The sequence below is a fragment of the Fonsecaea pedrosoi genome, assembly GCF_000835455.1.
Source record: "Fonsecaea pedrosoi CBS 271.37 unplaced genomic scaffold supercont1.5, whole genome shotgun sequence".
In the NCBI taxonomy this organism is placed as follows: domain Eukaryota; kingdom Fungi; phylum Ascomycota; class Eurotiomycetes; order Chaetothyriales; family Herpotrichiellaceae; genus Fonsecaea; species Fonsecaea pedrosoi.
This window is the reverse complement of record NW_013550611.1, coordinates 1,791,102-1,806,787: the sequence shown is the minus strand read 5'-3', so window position 1 is coordinate 1,806,787 and position 15,686 is coordinate 1,791,102. Positions and strand designations below refer to the sequence as shown.

The 15,686-nt window shown below is 53.3% G+C and overlaps 8 protein-coding genes across 8 annotated transcripts; 4 read left to right on the top strand and 4 right to left on the bottom strand.

Annotated features, from left to right (window-relative positions):
• Positions 1 to 1,519: 1,519 nt before the first annotated feature.
• Z517_08130 (uncharacterized protein) lies at positions 1,520 to 2,123 on the top strand (the record flags this gene model as incomplete). Its single annotated transcript, XM_013426649.1, has 3 exons — positions 1,520 to 1,609; positions 1,663 to 1,798; positions 1,861 to 2,123. The coding sequence occupies 3 exons, from the start codon at positions 1,520 to 1,522 to the stop codon at positions 2,121 to 2,123; spliced, it is 489 nt and encodes a 162-aa protein (XP_013282103.1).
• Positions 2,124 to 3,102: 979 nt separating this feature from the next.
• On the bottom strand, positions 3,103 to 4,621 carry Z517_08129 (uncharacterized protein; the record flags this gene model as incomplete). Its single annotated transcript, XM_013426648.1, has 3 exons — positions 3,103 to 3,828; positions 3,876 to 4,345; positions 4,531 to 4,621. 3 exons carry the CDS (start codon positions 4,619 to 4,621, stop codon positions 3,103 to 3,105), a joined length of 1,287 nt encoding a protein of 428 aa, XP_013282102.1.
• Positions 4,622 to 5,645: 1,024 nt separating this feature from the next.
• Z517_08128 (uncharacterized protein) lies at positions 5,646 to 7,422 on the top strand (the record flags this gene model as incomplete). Its single annotated transcript, XM_013426647.1, has 6 exons — positions 5,646 to 6,209; positions 6,255 to 6,462; positions 6,550 to 6,838; positions 6,894 to 7,024; positions 7,078 to 7,250; positions 7,297 to 7,422. 6 exons carry the CDS (start codon positions 5,646 to 5,648, stop codon positions 7,420 to 7,422), a joined length of 1,491 nt encoding a protein of 496 aa, XP_013282101.1.
• A 1,147-nt stretch (positions 7,423 to 8,569) lies between these two features.
• Positions 8,570 to 9,829, top strand: Z517_08127 (uncharacterized protein; the record flags this gene model as incomplete). The annotated part of the gene is made up of 1 exon (XM_013426646.1): positions 8,570 to 9,829. One exon carries the CDS (start codon positions 8,570 to 8,572, stop codon positions 9,827 to 9,829), a length of 1,260 nt encoding a protein of 419 aa, XP_013282100.1.
• Positions 9,830 to 9,895: 66 nt separating this feature from the next.
• On the bottom strand, positions 9,896 to 11,160 carry Z517_08126 (uncharacterized protein; the record flags this gene model as incomplete). Its single annotated transcript, XM_013426645.1, has 2 exons — positions 9,896 to 10,377; positions 10,479 to 11,160. The coding sequence occupies 2 exons, from the start codon at positions 11,158 to 11,160 to the stop codon at positions 9,896 to 9,898; spliced, it is 1,164 nt and encodes a 387-aa protein (XP_013282099.1).
• Positions 11,161 to 13,339: 2,179 nt separating this feature from the next.
• Z517_08125 (uncharacterized protein) lies at positions 13,340 to 13,783 on the bottom strand (the record flags this gene model as incomplete). Its single annotated transcript, XM_013426644.1, has 1 exon — positions 13,340 to 13,783. The coding sequence occupies one exon, from the start codon at positions 13,781 to 13,783 to the stop codon at positions 13,340 to 13,342; it is 444 nt and encodes a 147-aa protein (XP_013282098.1).
• A 46-nt stretch (positions 13,784 to 13,829) lies between these two features.
• Z517_08124 (uncharacterized protein) lies at positions 13,830 to 14,060 on the bottom strand (the record flags this gene model as incomplete). Its single annotated transcript, XM_013426643.1, has 1 exon — positions 13,830 to 14,060. One exon carries the CDS (start codon positions 14,058 to 14,060, stop codon positions 13,830 to 13,832), a length of 231 nt encoding a protein of 76 aa, XP_013282097.1.
• A 377-nt stretch (positions 14,061 to 14,437) lies between these two features.
• On the top strand, positions 14,438 to 15,187 carry Z517_08123 (uncharacterized protein; the record flags this gene model as incomplete). Its single annotated transcript, XM_013426642.1, has 1 exon — positions 14,438 to 15,187. One exon carries the CDS (start codon positions 14,438 to 14,440, stop codon positions 15,185 to 15,187), a length of 750 nt encoding a protein of 249 aa, XP_013282096.1.
• Between the last annotated feature and the right edge of the window lie 499 nt (positions 15,188 to 15,686).

Below are 15,686 nucleotides of genomic sequence, written 5' to 3'. Positions count from 1 at the left end.
ACTAGTACAAAGTACATAGTATTGCGAGAATCAAGTAGTAGTTCATAGTAAACTTTGAATACTAGTAGTACTAGCAGTTGTTTGATACTGCCACTCGATGCTGCATATCGGATGCACATCAGATGCGTTGATGCGTCCTTAGAATCTTGATGCTGTGTCCGATGCGCATCACTTACGCGTCGATACTGTATCTATGCTATATCTACACAGTATAGAACTAGTACTAGTATCCTGAGATGTTAAAGCATCTTCACAAGACAATCGTAGATTTATACAGTGTATGTCAGTAATGGTTTAGGAGACAATATTTTCTATTGGAATTTTGCAGTTACTAAAATACACAGACCTGAACCCTCACACCCAACTCAAGGTCGTGAAATGGAAGAAGTTATATGAACAGGCACTTCGACAATGATATAACAACAGCAGATCAAATTCTCCCAGTCGGAGTCACAGTGCTACTTAGTATCTTATTATTTGCCGCAAAGTGGTAGGGCAGCAAAGTGCTACTTTCGATACAGAAACTTCCAGGCGAGAAAGCAGCAATACTTTACTATCTCTCTTTATCACCTTGTAAATCTGTTTATCACCGTCTTCTAGACAGGTGGTGCACTTCCAGCAGTTTGAAACGCGACACCAAGATGGCCGGAAATGGTTTAGCTGGGATCGAAGGAGCCAGAACTGGGAGTTCGCTATATTAGTACTAGTGCTATGGACGTAGTCACTTTGTTCTGAATTTCCTAAAAAATGCAGGTAGCTGTACGCCCTGGTAGCATTTACTGTCTACAGGATACATACGAGGCACTTGAATGGCCGTGAGAAGTCTTCGGTATTTGGTCTACTGCGCCTTCCCTTGTAACGGCTGGTGATGATGACTACTAGTACCTCCTGGTACCTGCGCCGTCGTCTTCTCCTTCCGTCCAATTGACACCAACTTCGGTCGGCGGGCCTTGGCACATTCTTGACCATCTTTCCCCTTCTTTTCGTCTCGATCACCTGGATTCCACTTCTCTCCGCAACCGAGGGCGGCCCTCCTCCCCGTGTTTCTCCAGATTTTCTGTCATTCTATTCGCGGACCTCAGAACGTGTGTCTGCGCTAGATCATCGGGTGCCTGAGACATCGACACCGTCCCTCTTTTTTCATTTGCTCATCGTGATGGCTTGCAGCACCGCAGAGCTGAGTTTGGGAGTCCAAGCAACCCAAACACCTTCCTAGGAGGGGTTTTCTAGGCCTTTTCCCGCGCCCTCTCCCAATGGGGCAGCTCCAGCAGCTCTGGGACGCATCATACAACCCTTCAGCTGCCAGGTGGGAGCAACAGCTATAAAACTTGGAGCAAGCTTCTCCGAAACCTCTTCTCGTTGTCCTCCTCTTCTCCCTCGCTCTTTCGCAGTCGACATTCTCGCTACTAGTATTCCAGATACTCTAATCGTCCGACATACTCGCTCTTTGACCGCCAAAAGCGTTGCGTACACAAGTACCACTATAGTGTATCTGTGGCAGCTACAAAATCTGGGCAAGATGCGCTTCCTATCTTTCGCCGCTGTTGGACTCTCCTCCCTCCTCCATCTTGCAGCGTCGCAAGATCTTTCTAGTCTCCCAGCATGTGCTGTACGTGTCGTGGACCCCGTCCCGCTAGCTAGATAGGACTAACAGCGACGTAGGTGACCTGCGCCGTCAACGCCATCTCTAGCACCGGGTGTGCAGCTACCGATGCTGCCTGTGTGTGCCAGGCAAGCAGTTTCCTCACTGGAGTGTATACGTGCATTTCTGCTTCTTGCAGTGCAGATGATATAGCTGGTAAGCTTTGGCCAAGGATCGTCAGAACCGAATATGAAGCTGATCTTTCTCGTCTCCTTCAGCAACTCTACAATTTGCCCAACAATACTGTGGATCCGCGGGCATCAGCATTACCCTTCCCACGGCCTCTGCCACTGCGGCGCCGACTTCCACTCCGAGCTCAGCAGCCAGTAGCCCGGCGACAGCACCCGCCTCCGTGACCAGCAGCTCTGTGCCAGCGAGCGGCGCCCCCGCTGCAACCTTTACTGGTGGAGCGCAGATCTTGAAGCAACAGTGGGCAGGCGTTGCTGGGATGATTGGACTGGGTGTTGCCGCCGTGCTGTGAGGGGCATCCAAGAGACAGGCTTTGGGTTGGACAAGCAACAGGGCAGCGGAGAGATAGTATTGAAGGATGGATACCAGTAAAAGCCGGTACAACGAAGAGTTTGTGATATGTTCACGAGATTATGACGCAAAATGGGAAAAAGAATAAGTATTTTTAGCAGTACTAATAAGAAGACTGTCGGTCTCGTTGTGCACTGTTTATTATTTATTGCGCAATCCTACTTGAGCCATAAGTAGTACCTCGTAACTGCGTTTCTAGACAGTTGTAGGTTGTGAAGGGCTAGGACAACTATGTGAGTTTAGGATGGTCCTTTTTGTGTCATCGAAGGCGTTCTGATCGTTGCGGTTCATTCAACCTCTAGCTCTCTGGTACGCCAAAGCTGGCGGCCTCAACGTGATTGCGGTCGACGTGGACGCCCAAGCTCTGGAACACACAAAGGAGGCTGGTACTGAGCGCGCCATCAACTCTCGCACTACCCCCAACGTCTCCGAACTGGTCAAACAGATCACACCAGAAGGAAAAGGCGCCAACGCCGTGGTCGTCTTCACCGCGGCCAGGATGTCTGCTCGTGAAAGCGAGAGGCAAGGGGAGAGGGATGGACGCGTTTCAGTTTTTCAGACACTGAAAGCGGTAGGGTTCTAAGCCTGCCAGAAGCGGAATCACTAGTTGTGCTATAGGATTCAAGAGCCCACCCCCTTGGCTTGAATGGCTTATGAAACGTATCTCGAAGTCCGGGCAGTCTCGGCAAAGCGTTGTGAAAGAGCGGATTAGACTGGATTCCCAAGCGAAGACCGTAGTGAGGGGACCCTGATACTGACTGCTACTCTCTCTCTTGGACTGGGGTCAGTTACTCTAGTGTTGTCAACAGATTTGATCTAGTATAAGTTCGGGGAGAGTATGTATGGATGCCCCTTTGCCGACCAGGTATATGAGTATAATAAATATACATCTCTATATCCACGTCTACCTCTCGAAACAATCAACCCTGGGTCGCGCCCAAGCGGAATACCTCGTCGAAGAAGTGATTCGCCAGGGCGATATTCTTCGGGTCGGCCGGGGGAATCAGCTGGGTGGCGTAGAGGGCGGCGACGCCGCGGTCGCGGTTCATGATCCAGACCAGATTCGGCAGGCCTCCCCAGGTGAGGGTGCCCTTGCGGTGCACCCCGATGTCGTCCTCCATGTAAAGCCCGCCGAGACCCCAGTTGATGCCGCCGGTGAGGTTGGCGGCGCCAGTCATGGCGGCGATGATGGCGGTGTTGCCCAGCAGGGCGGCGAGGGAGGGCGAGCCCGGCGCGAACTGCGGCGCGAACATGTTTTTTTCGATTGTCTCGCGCTTCAGCAGCCGCGGCTCGTCGCGGATCAGGTCGCCCAGCACGGCGAGGTAGTCGGTCGCCGTCGAGTACAGGCCCGCGCCCGCGCAGTCCTCGGGCGCCTCGTCCGGCCACATCTTCTGGGACATCTTGAAGGTGCCGTCGGCGTTGCGCTCCGCCGTGGGCATCAGCCGCGCCTGGATCTCCGGGTGGCGCTCGAGTCGGAACGTCGTCGAGTGGATGCCCAGAGGCTTGAATATGTGCTCCTGCAGGTAGTCTTCTAGTGAGGTGTTGTTGAGACGCGCGACGATCTCACCGGCCCACTTCCCCATTTTAAGACTCGAGTCAGTAAACGCTGTAGGCAGTGAAGGAGAGGTGGGGAGGTGGAAGAAATCCTAAAGTGTTTCTTTTAATGAGGTGGCCGGCTCTATCGTTGACTCACATCGATGCCGCCGCCGTATGACCATCCTTCACCAGGCTGGTAGAGTAAAGGTATAGTATGTGCCTTTGCCACGAGCGCGCTTAGAGACACGGCGCCCTCACCCCTCGAGGCCCGCCAGGCGACCAGCAGGGGGTCCATGAAGTCATACGCGTGCCCACTGTTGTGGCACAGCAGGTTTCTGAGGGTGATTTTGTTGGTGGCGGGCTGCGTGACGAAGCGTTGTGAGCCCTCGAGGGACTCTCCTCCTTCCTTGGGTGGTGGCGAGAAAACCTCGGGCGCCGCAAGCTCCGGCAGGATCTTGTCGACGGGGTCGTCTAGCCCGACCTGGTCGCGCTCGACGCACTGGAGCGCCGCGACCGTGCCGATCAGCTTCGTGCAGGACGCAATCCATAGCGTCGCGTCCGGGTCGACGCGATTGGTCGGGTCGTCGACGTTGGGGTGTCCCGCGGCTTTGAAGTACAGCTGCTTTCCTATAGATTGGGAGAGAGCGTGTCGAGTCAGTCAGTCAGTCAGGCAGGCAGGCAGCCCAGACAAAAAGGGTCCCCCTTGTCCAAAGTACTCTCCAGCCTTATCAGGGGTCGACGGGCTCCCAATGACGTTATATGATATGATATGATACCTAGCTAGGCATGATATGACACGGGGCCAAACGCACCGGTTTTGTCCACCGCGGCCAGGATACATGCGTGCACGGCGTTCTGTGCAGGGTCTGTGCTGTTGGCTAAAATGGCTTCAAAGTCTGCCATGGCTGCTGGTTTCCTGCGACAGACAACTCGCAGAGCTCCTATCCGTGGTGGTGATTTCGCAAGGAAAAGGAAATATCGTGATCGATTTGTCGGTGCTGGAGGGAGAGGAGGGGTCCAGGGGAGTCTCGGTAAAAGTCGACCCTCCAAGACGGGGTTTTCCTATGATTCTCCGAGATCGGGGGTTTTAGAGAGGCAGGGACTTTATAGTAGTGTCTGCTAGAGAGCTACCCGTACTCGGTATGCTTGTTTTGTTGTCTGGGACTTGGGTCAGGACAAAGGTCTTGGGTTGAAGGTGGGAGAGGGGCAGGGGGGGGGAGGGGGAGTAATTCCTGTGATGTTTTAGGATAGTTAGCTTCCTTGGACAGATAATCAACGGCCTGCCCCGCATACTGGATTAAAAGCTCGGTAGAGCTGAGAGCGTCAGTCGTTTGGTCAAGCCAAAAAAACATGTCAAGGCTGTGATGTACCAAGAATTGCATAAACGAGTCAATGTCCTGAGGTTCGAGCATAAAATGCTTTCCCCGGGAAGGATAAAAATATTCACTTCCGGCTTGGAATTCGGATTTACATAAACTGATTTGGTCGATTTTCCCCACAACCTTATCACCCCGTTCCCCAGGTCGATGGCCCAGTTGGCTTCAGTCCTCCAAGTTGGTCAAACCTTGTGCAACATTGGTCGGGCAGAGAGAGCCAGCATTGGTAGATCTCCACCCACTGACTCGCCGACTAGGCTAGTTGTGGTGTATAGCGAGGTATCTTTGGCAACTACTCGAAGAGTACCTCACCCTTGTCAAGTGGTTCTTGGGCTGGGCTCGACGACCACCCAAGTTTACAAGATGGCGTTGAACGGTGATCAAGTTGGGGAAAAAAGCCATACCATCGAGCGACAAATGTTGTGTGAGATGCAGCAGAAAAACAGCCTTGACCTAGAGACTACACGTCAAGCCTTGATCCATGATGGACTCAAAGCCTCTGATGGGTTCTCTACCACTCGGACCTAAAGTATTCGCGACTGCTCCACAAGATGACTCTTCGAGAAGTCAACGGTGTCACCAACGGCAGTCCCGCAGATGTCGACCAAGACAAACACCTCCACCTCGACGCCGTGATTGTCGGGGCTGGATTCAGCGGTATCTGCTCACTTCACCACCTGCGGAAACTCGGTCTCAAAGCCAAAATCTTCGAACAGGGGAACGAAATCGGCGGCGTGTGGCACTGGAATCGATATCCTGGAGCGAGGGTGGATTCCGAATCACCACTGTACACGTTCCACATCCCCGAGCCGTGGAACAAGTTCAAATACAAGGAGCGGTTCCCGGACGCCAAAGAGCTCCGCCGCCATCTCAACTACGCGTCCGACACGTTAGAGTTAAAGAAGGACATCTACTTCCACTCCAAGGTGATCCACGCCCAGTTCGACAAAGCCACAGGTCGATGGACCGTCAAGACCAACGCCGGCCACACAGCCACCGCAAAGTACTTGGCCATGTGTGTCGGCTTGCTACACATACCAGGCACGGGTGATTTCAAAGGCGCCATGTACCACTCACCCAACTGGCCGGAAGGCGGTAGCGTCAAGGGGAAGAAAGTGGCTCTGATCAGGACTGGGGCGACTGCCGTCCAGATCACCTAGGAAGTGGCCAAGGAGGCCGACCACCTGGACGTCTACATCCGCAAGATCAGCTTCTGCCTTCCCATGCACCAGAGGGAGAATCGTGAGGACGAACACCTCCAGCACAAGGCCTATTACCACTCGTGTTTCGCCGTGAGCAAGGAATCTCGGGTCGGGTTTCCCGTCCAGGGTCCCAACTGCGGCGTCTTCGACGTCACTCCCAAGGAACGTGAAGAGCACTGAGAGCTAGGCTGGGCCAGTGGTGCAGCCAACTTCGGCCTCTCCCAGTACAACGACGTACTGATAAACCCCGAAGCCAATCGTCTCGCCTACGATTTCTGGGCCAAAAAGACTCGGGCGAGGATGACGGATTCCAAGAAATGGGATTTCATGGCGCCCCTCGAGCCGCCTTACTACTACGGCACCTCTCGGTCGCCGCTGGAAGGGGATTATTACGAGTCCCTGGACCGACCCAACGTGGACATCATCGACGTGAGGAACCAGGGGTGGCGGTTCAACGAGACGGGCATCACCACCGACGACGGCATCAGTCGTGAGTATGATGTTGTCATTCTGGCCATGGGATTCGACAGTTTTACCGGTTCGTGAGTGTTGCCCTTTATCAGTGTTGCTACAGGAACTCTCCTCATTTCCTCGTAGATTTACCCACATAGGCCTGAAGAATGTCGACCCCGTCGACATGAAAGAACTCTGGGAGGACGGGATTCACACATACCTGGGCATGTTTACCCATGGATTCCCCAATATGTTCATGATCTGCGCACCACAAGGTATGTCCATCCCGAAGGAAAGAAGGAGGACCTTTGCGTTAACGTTCAAACAGCGCCCACAGCCTTCACCAACAACCCGACCCTGATGGAATGTCAATGGGACCTACTCGAAGACGTTGTCCGCAAAATGCAAGACGATAAGTTCAAATACATCGAGCCGACTCTCGAGGCCGAGGAGGACTGGAGACACAAGGTGACGTCGGCGACAGATGGTAATCCTGTTCCCGTACACTCGGACGTGGTGGAACTGGGGCAACATCGCCGGCAAGAAGGTGGAGAACATGACCTACATGAACGGCATCGATGTCTTTGTGGTCGAGGCGGCCGAGAAACTCAAGGACCTGAGGGACATTGTCCAGGAAAGGCAACTGGGCGGTAACCTCGTGCCACCTGCGTGAGTGTCTTTTGCCTGTCGGGATGCTTTGAGATTAGAAGACATATCACAAAGTCTTATCCACCGGGGTCAAAGCCAGAGGCTGATGGCTAATGGTCCCCCGCCTCCCCTTCTTTCTCCTGCTTTCCCCCAGTGTACGAATTCACACCCACACCTACCCGAGCAAAGCAGGACCGAGTACCTCGTTCTCCAGGTAAATTTCCCTAGGACCACTCAGTCCTCTTGGCTACTCAGTGCCCAGTCGACGTGAAACCCCATATTGGGGATCAAGCAGGCCGAGGGGAGAGGTGGTTCGAGAAAGTCGGATGCCCACGGCAAGACCTGACTGACTCTTTCTATATAATGGCACTATACTACTTACCAAGTAGGTGTGTTGGGGCGGTCAACGCCTCTGCACACAGAGGGGCCTCCAACTCCTGAAGCGTCAGCCTCGCAATCTCTTCCTGATCCAATACCTTTCCTCTATGGTCCGTGGTGTTCACAATCTGTCCCAAAGGCACCTGGGGTCAAATGTCGCAGTCAGACGGTACTATTTTAGCTCGATAGCTTCCCAAGGTGCTTTCCCACCCCCTTTTCTTTTAGGTATTATCAGACAACATTACTATCATTACACAGCCTATGAGCTTGTGGTTGTACCTGGAAAATAAAATACAGGGTTCCTTTACTGAAAGTTCCGAGTAAAATGATAGAATAACTGTGCGACAGTGTCGTCATTACTCGGCAGTGGCAGTCACAGCCACTGCCAAAAATACTAGGCCAAATGCTAGATTGTGATTGGTGGCCTCAACCTGCCCTTGCCTGGCCAAGCTGTCAACAGCACCAGCCACCACCACCACCCCCACCACCTCCTAGCTATGTACACCTCCAACTACATATTTCTCACCATCCCTTATGTGTATCTTCAACACCTGTCTCTTCGCCTCACCATCGTCCGTCTCTGCCTTCAGTCACTGCTCCTGACCAAACCTCACAATTTCCCTTCGATTTCAGAGGCGTGAGGAAGGTCGTCAGGTGATCAGGTGATCCTCTGTCTTGGACCTCAAGAATCAATTTCCTCTCAGCAAAAGTCGACAGAGAGAGAGAGCGACACTAATCTCTGGCGGAACTTTCCTGCGCCACGAGTTGGAGCTCTTGTTGACATAACTTGAATCATGGCATCCAGTTCTGGTCCCAGTTCTGGTCCCATTCCTGGACGTGACTCACTCACCAGCAAGAGCGGCAAGCGCAGGATTGTAATTGCAGTGCCTGATTCTCCATCGATACTGTCTAGATCCATTAAACGGTCTCGATCTCCTATCCCAATACCCAGTGACGACGAGGAGGAACCGCTTCCCAGGCGCCAGAAGAGACCAGCGCACCAGATGTACCCCTTCGCCTGTCCATTTTACAGGCAAAACAAGGACCTGTACTCAGCATGTCTTGAGGACGAGGAGAATCAGGTCGGCGACATCGACAACATCTATCGACATGTTACAAGAAAACATCGTGCACCAGATCATTATTGCCCTTGTTGTGGCGTCCCCTTTGACAATAGAGCCAGCTGTGACGAGCATATCCGGGGCAGGACGTGTGAAGCGATATATCCTGCCCCAAGTTTTCAAGGCCTGACGAGCCAGATGCGGGTGCAATTAGACCAGGAATTCAACAAGCCCACAACAGGGAAGGATGACGACGAGAAATGGTTTCGAGTGTTCAATTTCCTATTTCCGACAGAGCGCAGTCAGGGAATATCTCCATATCTCGACGCCGACGAGGTCCGCACCAAGACGTTGCTCTCTCTCAAGGTCTATATTAGCGAGCGCGGGGGTCACGACACGAGGAACGCAATGACCACGATGATTGACGAATTCTCAGAGCAAACCCTGTTACACTCGGCGTCCCTTGGGGGCGTGATAACAATTGCTGACAGGAATGTTGGCGCATCATCGGCTGCGAGGCCTGGACAACATGTGGACGAAGACGCAAGAGCCAACGCAGCTACCACAACAGCTATACGGGCCATTTCCACTACTTTTAGACCGCCAATAAGCGAGTCTCCTTGGGCCTCAAGCCTACCCACCGGAGGGTACATGGCGGGTGGGACAGACTGCAACCGCCGGCAGCTTCGGCAGCTTCGCCCAGTAGCAGCACGCAGGCGCGTGTTGACTAAGCCTACATGTGACGCTTGTGCCAAGAGCTTCAACCACGAGAAATCCCTGGCACGTCATATCAGGTTGGTGCATCGCGACACTGAATACAAGTGTCCCGACTGTGACCGTATATTCAACCAATGGGGCCTTCTCCAGAGTCATATCAGGTCGGAGCATCCCGACACTGTATACAAGTGTCCCGACTGTGGCCGTACATACACTCAGCGGAGCAGTCTCAAGCGGCATATCAAAAATACATGTGAGGGTGCCACAGACAGCTAGTCAACCATACCAACTGTGCGGGGTTAATGATCATTATATACAAGTATTATCTCGATATGTACTTTTTTAGATGGTCCAGATCAAACCCGCGGTAACCAACACTGCAACGCCGAGTCGACCTGTTATCCCACCGCCTGCAAGACCTGTCAAGCTCGTTGCCTTGTTCTCAACCCCGCCGCCTCCAGAGTCATCGTCATCGTCTGAACTGTTCGACCCCGTCAATACAACACTCTCGTTGCGTCCGTCGAGATCCAAATCGAGTCGGACGTCCGGGTGGTGCAGGACGGTGGCCACGACCCATTCGGACGCGACAACGGAATATTGGTCGTAATAGCTCCAGTGGGCGGTGATGTTGACCGGGTCGCTGCCGACCGCACATACGGGGTCGCCGGCGTTGCACCACATGGCCGTGATGTCCTCGTAGACGTTGAGGTCGTCGAGTTGTTGACCCGACCGTGGCGCCGTGCCATTGTAGGTCGAGCCGCGGCCGATGTTGTACGGCTGGTCTGCAGTGAAGCGAGGGTCCCCCATGGCTACCACGGCGGCGACTAGGAAGTGTGTTAGAATATTTTCTCACAAGGCTTGGAGGGTGCTGAGCAGAATTTTTGGGGAGGAGTCAAACAAAGAGAAACTTGGCAAGAAGACGTACTCTTCGATCCAGGCGCCGTGTCTCGAGGCAGCGAGGGATTCCAAGCCTGATCACACCCAAAGATCGGCCCGCCACCGCCACCCAACATATCACCGACGACAGCCGCGCCCTGAGAATAGCCTAGCAGGACCAACTTGGAATCCGGACACCGCTCGGCATACGCCCTCAGTTGGGCCTGGCCGGCGTATGCGCCCGCGTTGGCCGACTCACAATAGAACCCCGAGTACGAGATGTTGGCCGGGTAGACAATGTCCTCGTAGTCGCACGACACGCCCTGGGGCTCGAACTTGGAACACATGACGCCCAACATCTCACCGCCGCGGCCGGGGTAGGGCTCATTGGACCCCCGGGCACTGAAGATGCGAATGTCACTGCAATCCTCTGGGAGGTGAGGGGTCGTGTAGGGGATAACATCCTCGTCCTCGTGCTGCTCTTCTCCTGTTCCTTCGATCTCACTTCCTTCTTCTTCGGGGACAACTGGGTCCGTGATTTCGTCGGGGTTGGGGATGGGCTCGGGAGGGACTTCGACTGGTGTTGCTTCAGGGGGTGGGATTTCAATGGATGTGGCCTCGGGAGGCGTGACTTCAGATGTCGCGACTTCATCCTGTGCCAATCCCGGCGTTGCGTGGAGAATAATGACAACGATGATGATGGCAGCGAGCCATGATAACCGGACTATCATGTTGTCTGCCTCGTATTATTCCTTGCCTTGTACATGAACGTTCCACCCTTCTCCCTTACTCCACTCCTCTGCTCCCTTGCGCTGCTGTTGCGCGACCTATACCTTGGTTTTCTTCTTCCCTGATTATCCCTTTCGAGGCCAAAAAGGTGGCGAACCCCTCCTCCAAGTATCCAACTGGCCAAGATAAAACGAGGGTATGTTGTATTTGTGTTTTGTCGAACCGACTGTGATGTGATTTGTTGTGATGATCAATATAGAATATTTGTTTGCCCCTTTTGTTTACCCTGTAAATTCGTAGACGGTCGTTTCCTCGCTGTGTATGTGTATGTGTATGTGGCTGTGTGTCATGTACAGTACAAATCAAAGAACGGGCGCGCGTGCACACGCGACCATGGAAAGATCCCGATCTATCCTATCCTATCCCATGAAAACACCCAGCCCCGGAAACGGAGAGAGAGAGAGAGAGAGAGAGAGAGAGAGAGAGAGAGAGGACCCTGCAGAGGTAAAAGATAATGAAAGGTGGTGGGTGATTTTATTGAGATCTGGCTCTGGCTTTGGCTCCAGTGGACCGTTGCAGAGCGTGTGTGTGTGTGTGTGTTGAACGATAGGCTTGGGACAATGAGCGATTGAGCGAGCGATAAGTTTTCAGTCAGATAAAGATCAAAATAAGTAAACCGACATTAAAACAAAGCACTGATAAAAAAAAAATCAGAAGAAAAAAACAGCAAAGAGTGGTAGTTAAGTGAGAGTGGGATATAGAGAGAGGGAAAGCGTAGGTAATAGATAACAAACAACAACCCCCCAAGGAATGCATATACTTGAAACCCTACAAGGGACGATCTTTTATCTCGATGACGCTGTGCGCACGCCGGCTCTCCGCTCGAGGCAATTCCCCTTTCCAAGAAAAAAGAAAGATGGTAATACCAAGCACGACTAGGTACCAAGAAACCGACGAGCTAATAGGTAGTACTGCTGAACCGCTCTGGGGACCCGTTCATCTGCGGGTGGCCGGTGGCCGGTTTGGTGTGGGCTCTTGTCTGAAGGTCTTGAAAATCAAGACAATAAAACTGGACGGATGGCGGCGGGTGGGTGGGTGGTTCGGGAGTCGGGGGGAGGACCCCGACCGCGTAAGACAACGAAACTTGGCACACTTCCCCTAGGCTCGTCCCAGGGCTGTCACTACGCAGAGCTTATAGGGCGGGAGAGGCGCCGCGGTAGCAGCCACGAAAAGCCACGACAGCCCAAGAAGACGCCACAGATGCGCATCGCTTGGCTGCCAACACTCGGATGGGACAATCTTCAGGGGAGACGCCAAGGCACCGTCTGCACGCGACACTTTGAGCCAAGCAGGGTTGACGCATTCCCATGCCGTGGTAGCCGACTTCGCCGAGACTACGAGGTGTCCTCACTTCACTTGGACTTGGACTTGTACCTATGTATGTATGTACATATGTATGCACTTGTGGGAAAGAAAAAAAAGGGGGTGAATGAGTGAATGAATGAGGACCACGAGTGGATAAGGCAGGTAGGTACATAGGTAAAGTACTCGTAAGCGTATCGTGGCGCCAAACCTGGGCGACACCAAAGTAATTATTACCTGGATCAAGTATGTACAAAAGTAGGGAGGGAGAGGGGGGGTGGTTGGGTAAATATTCTGCCATGATTGATTGCCTACCGTACCCGGTAGAGCGAATGTCCTCGTAGCGCCACTGCCAAACTGGGGAAAGGGTCCTTCTTTACGAGGTAGTACATATTACTTTGTGCATGAGTGTTTATGTAAATTTTAGCACCAGCACCGAATAGCTAGGGATTGATTATTACAGGGGTTCCATGTCTGCTTTTTGCAGTATGCATCTTGGTCGTAAGGGACAATCAACACAAGAGTGTGGACGGAGTAGATCTCGCAGTTCCCAGGCGTGAGAAGAACCCTCGGGATGAAAAGGGCGCCATCGATTGGTTGGTTTGGGGCAGAAGAGACGACCCTGGGACAAGATTCTGTGTCAAGGACTCTCTGTATAGACGTACATACGTGTACATATTTCTTGGTTCCCCCCTCCCTTTTTTTTTTTCAAAAGGTGAATCAATTCTCCTTACCAAGGCTGATCAAGAAATCCCCTGGTCCACTGGAATATTCACTCCACCCACGTCGAGAGAGAGTCCTCGCTCAGCAACCACAATATCACCCGGGGCAATGCTCGACGGCTCCATGGCCTTGAAACCCTGCGACTGAAGCATCTTGATGCTTTCGTCCCCTGTTCTGCCCTTCAAACGCATTGTCGAGGATCGGCGTGTTGGTCGTCCCGGGACTGCAGCAGTTGACGCGGATGCCCAGGTTGTAGAGGTCCTCGACCGCGCTCGTGGTGAAATGGACGAGGCCGGCTTTGGCGGTGCCGTATCCAAAGTTGCCGCCGGAATGGAAAATCGTGGCCATGGAGGCCACGTTGACAATGGCCGGGTTGGAATCCTCGGGCGTGCTCTGCATCAACTTGACGGCGGCACGGGAACAGTGAAAGGCTCCGTCGATGTTGACACCCATGGGCCCTGCGCCACTGCTCGACCGTCTCCTCCAAAAGCTTGGAGCCCGGCTTGTTGGATACCTGACGACCAGCCACGCCGGCGACATTGGCCAGTCCACGCAGCCCTGTTCCTCCCTGTTCGATCTTGGAAACTCATGCGTCGACTTGCTCAGGAACCGAAACGTCGACGGTCGGGGTGTGCACCTTTGTGCCTGGGTTGATAGCCGCCAATTCGGTCTTCATCTGGTCGAACCCGGCGGTATTGACATCGCCAATGTATATGGCCGCGGGACCGCGACGTGCGAGGAGGCGAGCTGTCGCGGCCCCGATTCCAGAAGCACCGCCGGTGTCTGCAAAAGTCCTGGAGGTCAATGCTGCCGCCATAGACGGTGTTGCAGGAGAAACGACTAGGGAATAGTCTCTCCATTCTTTTAATGATGAAATCCACTCTGCGGAGAGGGGGGAAAAACCATCAACGAGGCTCAGACAAGCCGCTGACTCGCCCACTGACTCGCTTGATCTATCTCAACAAACCAGGATTGAGCCTTTCCCGAGTTACCGAGTTACCGTGTCATCAGACCACTGGCGAATCGTCACCCCAATTGGGCTTCGATCGCTTGTTATCGACGCTGAGTGTTGACGTCTTCGCATGCAACCCTCCAAAGTCTTTACCTCGACTACAAAAGACAGCACCTGTCCCGTCGTCAGTGCAATTCGTGGCACACTTACTGCGATAGAACACTTCTGACAGAAAATCTGGAATGATGTCGCGGTTCCAGGGTAAGGTGGCCTTGGTCACAGGGGCAGCCTCGGGCATTGGTGAGGCCATCGCCAAAAGACTGGCCAAGGACGGCGCAACAGTCATCGCGGCAGATATCACACCGGAGAAAGAGGGATTTACAAAGACCATAGGCGCCGACGTGTCGTATTATCAAGTCGACGTGACTGACGAGAAAGCTGTGCACGAGTTGGAAGGCTGGATCCGGCTAACATACGGCGGGCTGGACATTCTCGCCAACAACGCCGGGATAGGCGGCCCTAGCGGACTAGTGCATGAATATCCCATAGCCGCCTTCGACCAGGTCTTCAACGTCAATGTCCGGGGCGCCTTCATGGTCTTACAAGCTGGAGTCCGTCTCATGCTGGAGAGTGGAGGTGGCGCCGTGGTCAACACGGCGTCGTTGGCAGGGTTCCGCGGGGTTCCCAATGCCAGCCCTTATCACGCATCCAAGGGCGCCATGGTCATGCTCACTCGCACGGCCGCCATCGAGTACGCCACAAAGGGCATTCGAGTGAATGCGGTAGGACCCGGTCTCATCGCGACGCCCTTGGTGCAACAATTGGACAATGCAGAAGTGGCATTGCAGCATTTGACTGCACAGATTCCGCAGGGGAGGCCTGGTCAGGCTCCCGAAGTCGCCAATGTAGTGGCCTTTCTCGCCGACGACAACGAAGCGTCGCATGTTACAGGTCAGATCTGGTGCATCGATGGTGGCCGGTCGGCGACATGAAGACGATGAAGCGGAGGATTTTTCTGGCAGTGTGCACGCACTCATCATGGCTATGGGGGACATATAAGTAGCATTGAAGGGCGAGAGGTGAGGGGGAGAAGGAGTGAGGGATGAAGAAAAAAGAAACAGTAATAATGACCTCTTTGACAGTTCCAATTTCGATTCCATGGCGCGCGTCGGCGGTCTCCGTGCCCGCAAAATTCTTTGACTTTGGCGCGATTGGGTCTGCTCACAAGTTTCTTTGACTGTTATCAGATCGACAACTTTTTGCACACACAATGCAGCTTGGCTCTGATGGGGTAGGATATAAATGTATGCCGATAGCACGTATCACCATCTGGCACGACTTGGACATCGGGAGGAAATACTAACCAACGCATCTCCCTTCCCACTTCTCACTCAAACACTAGTGAGTGTTTATAGATCCATAAATATTACACACTGTCAGAAACCAACCAACCAATACCAACCATCACTGTTGTCTGCAGTGCCAAAAAAA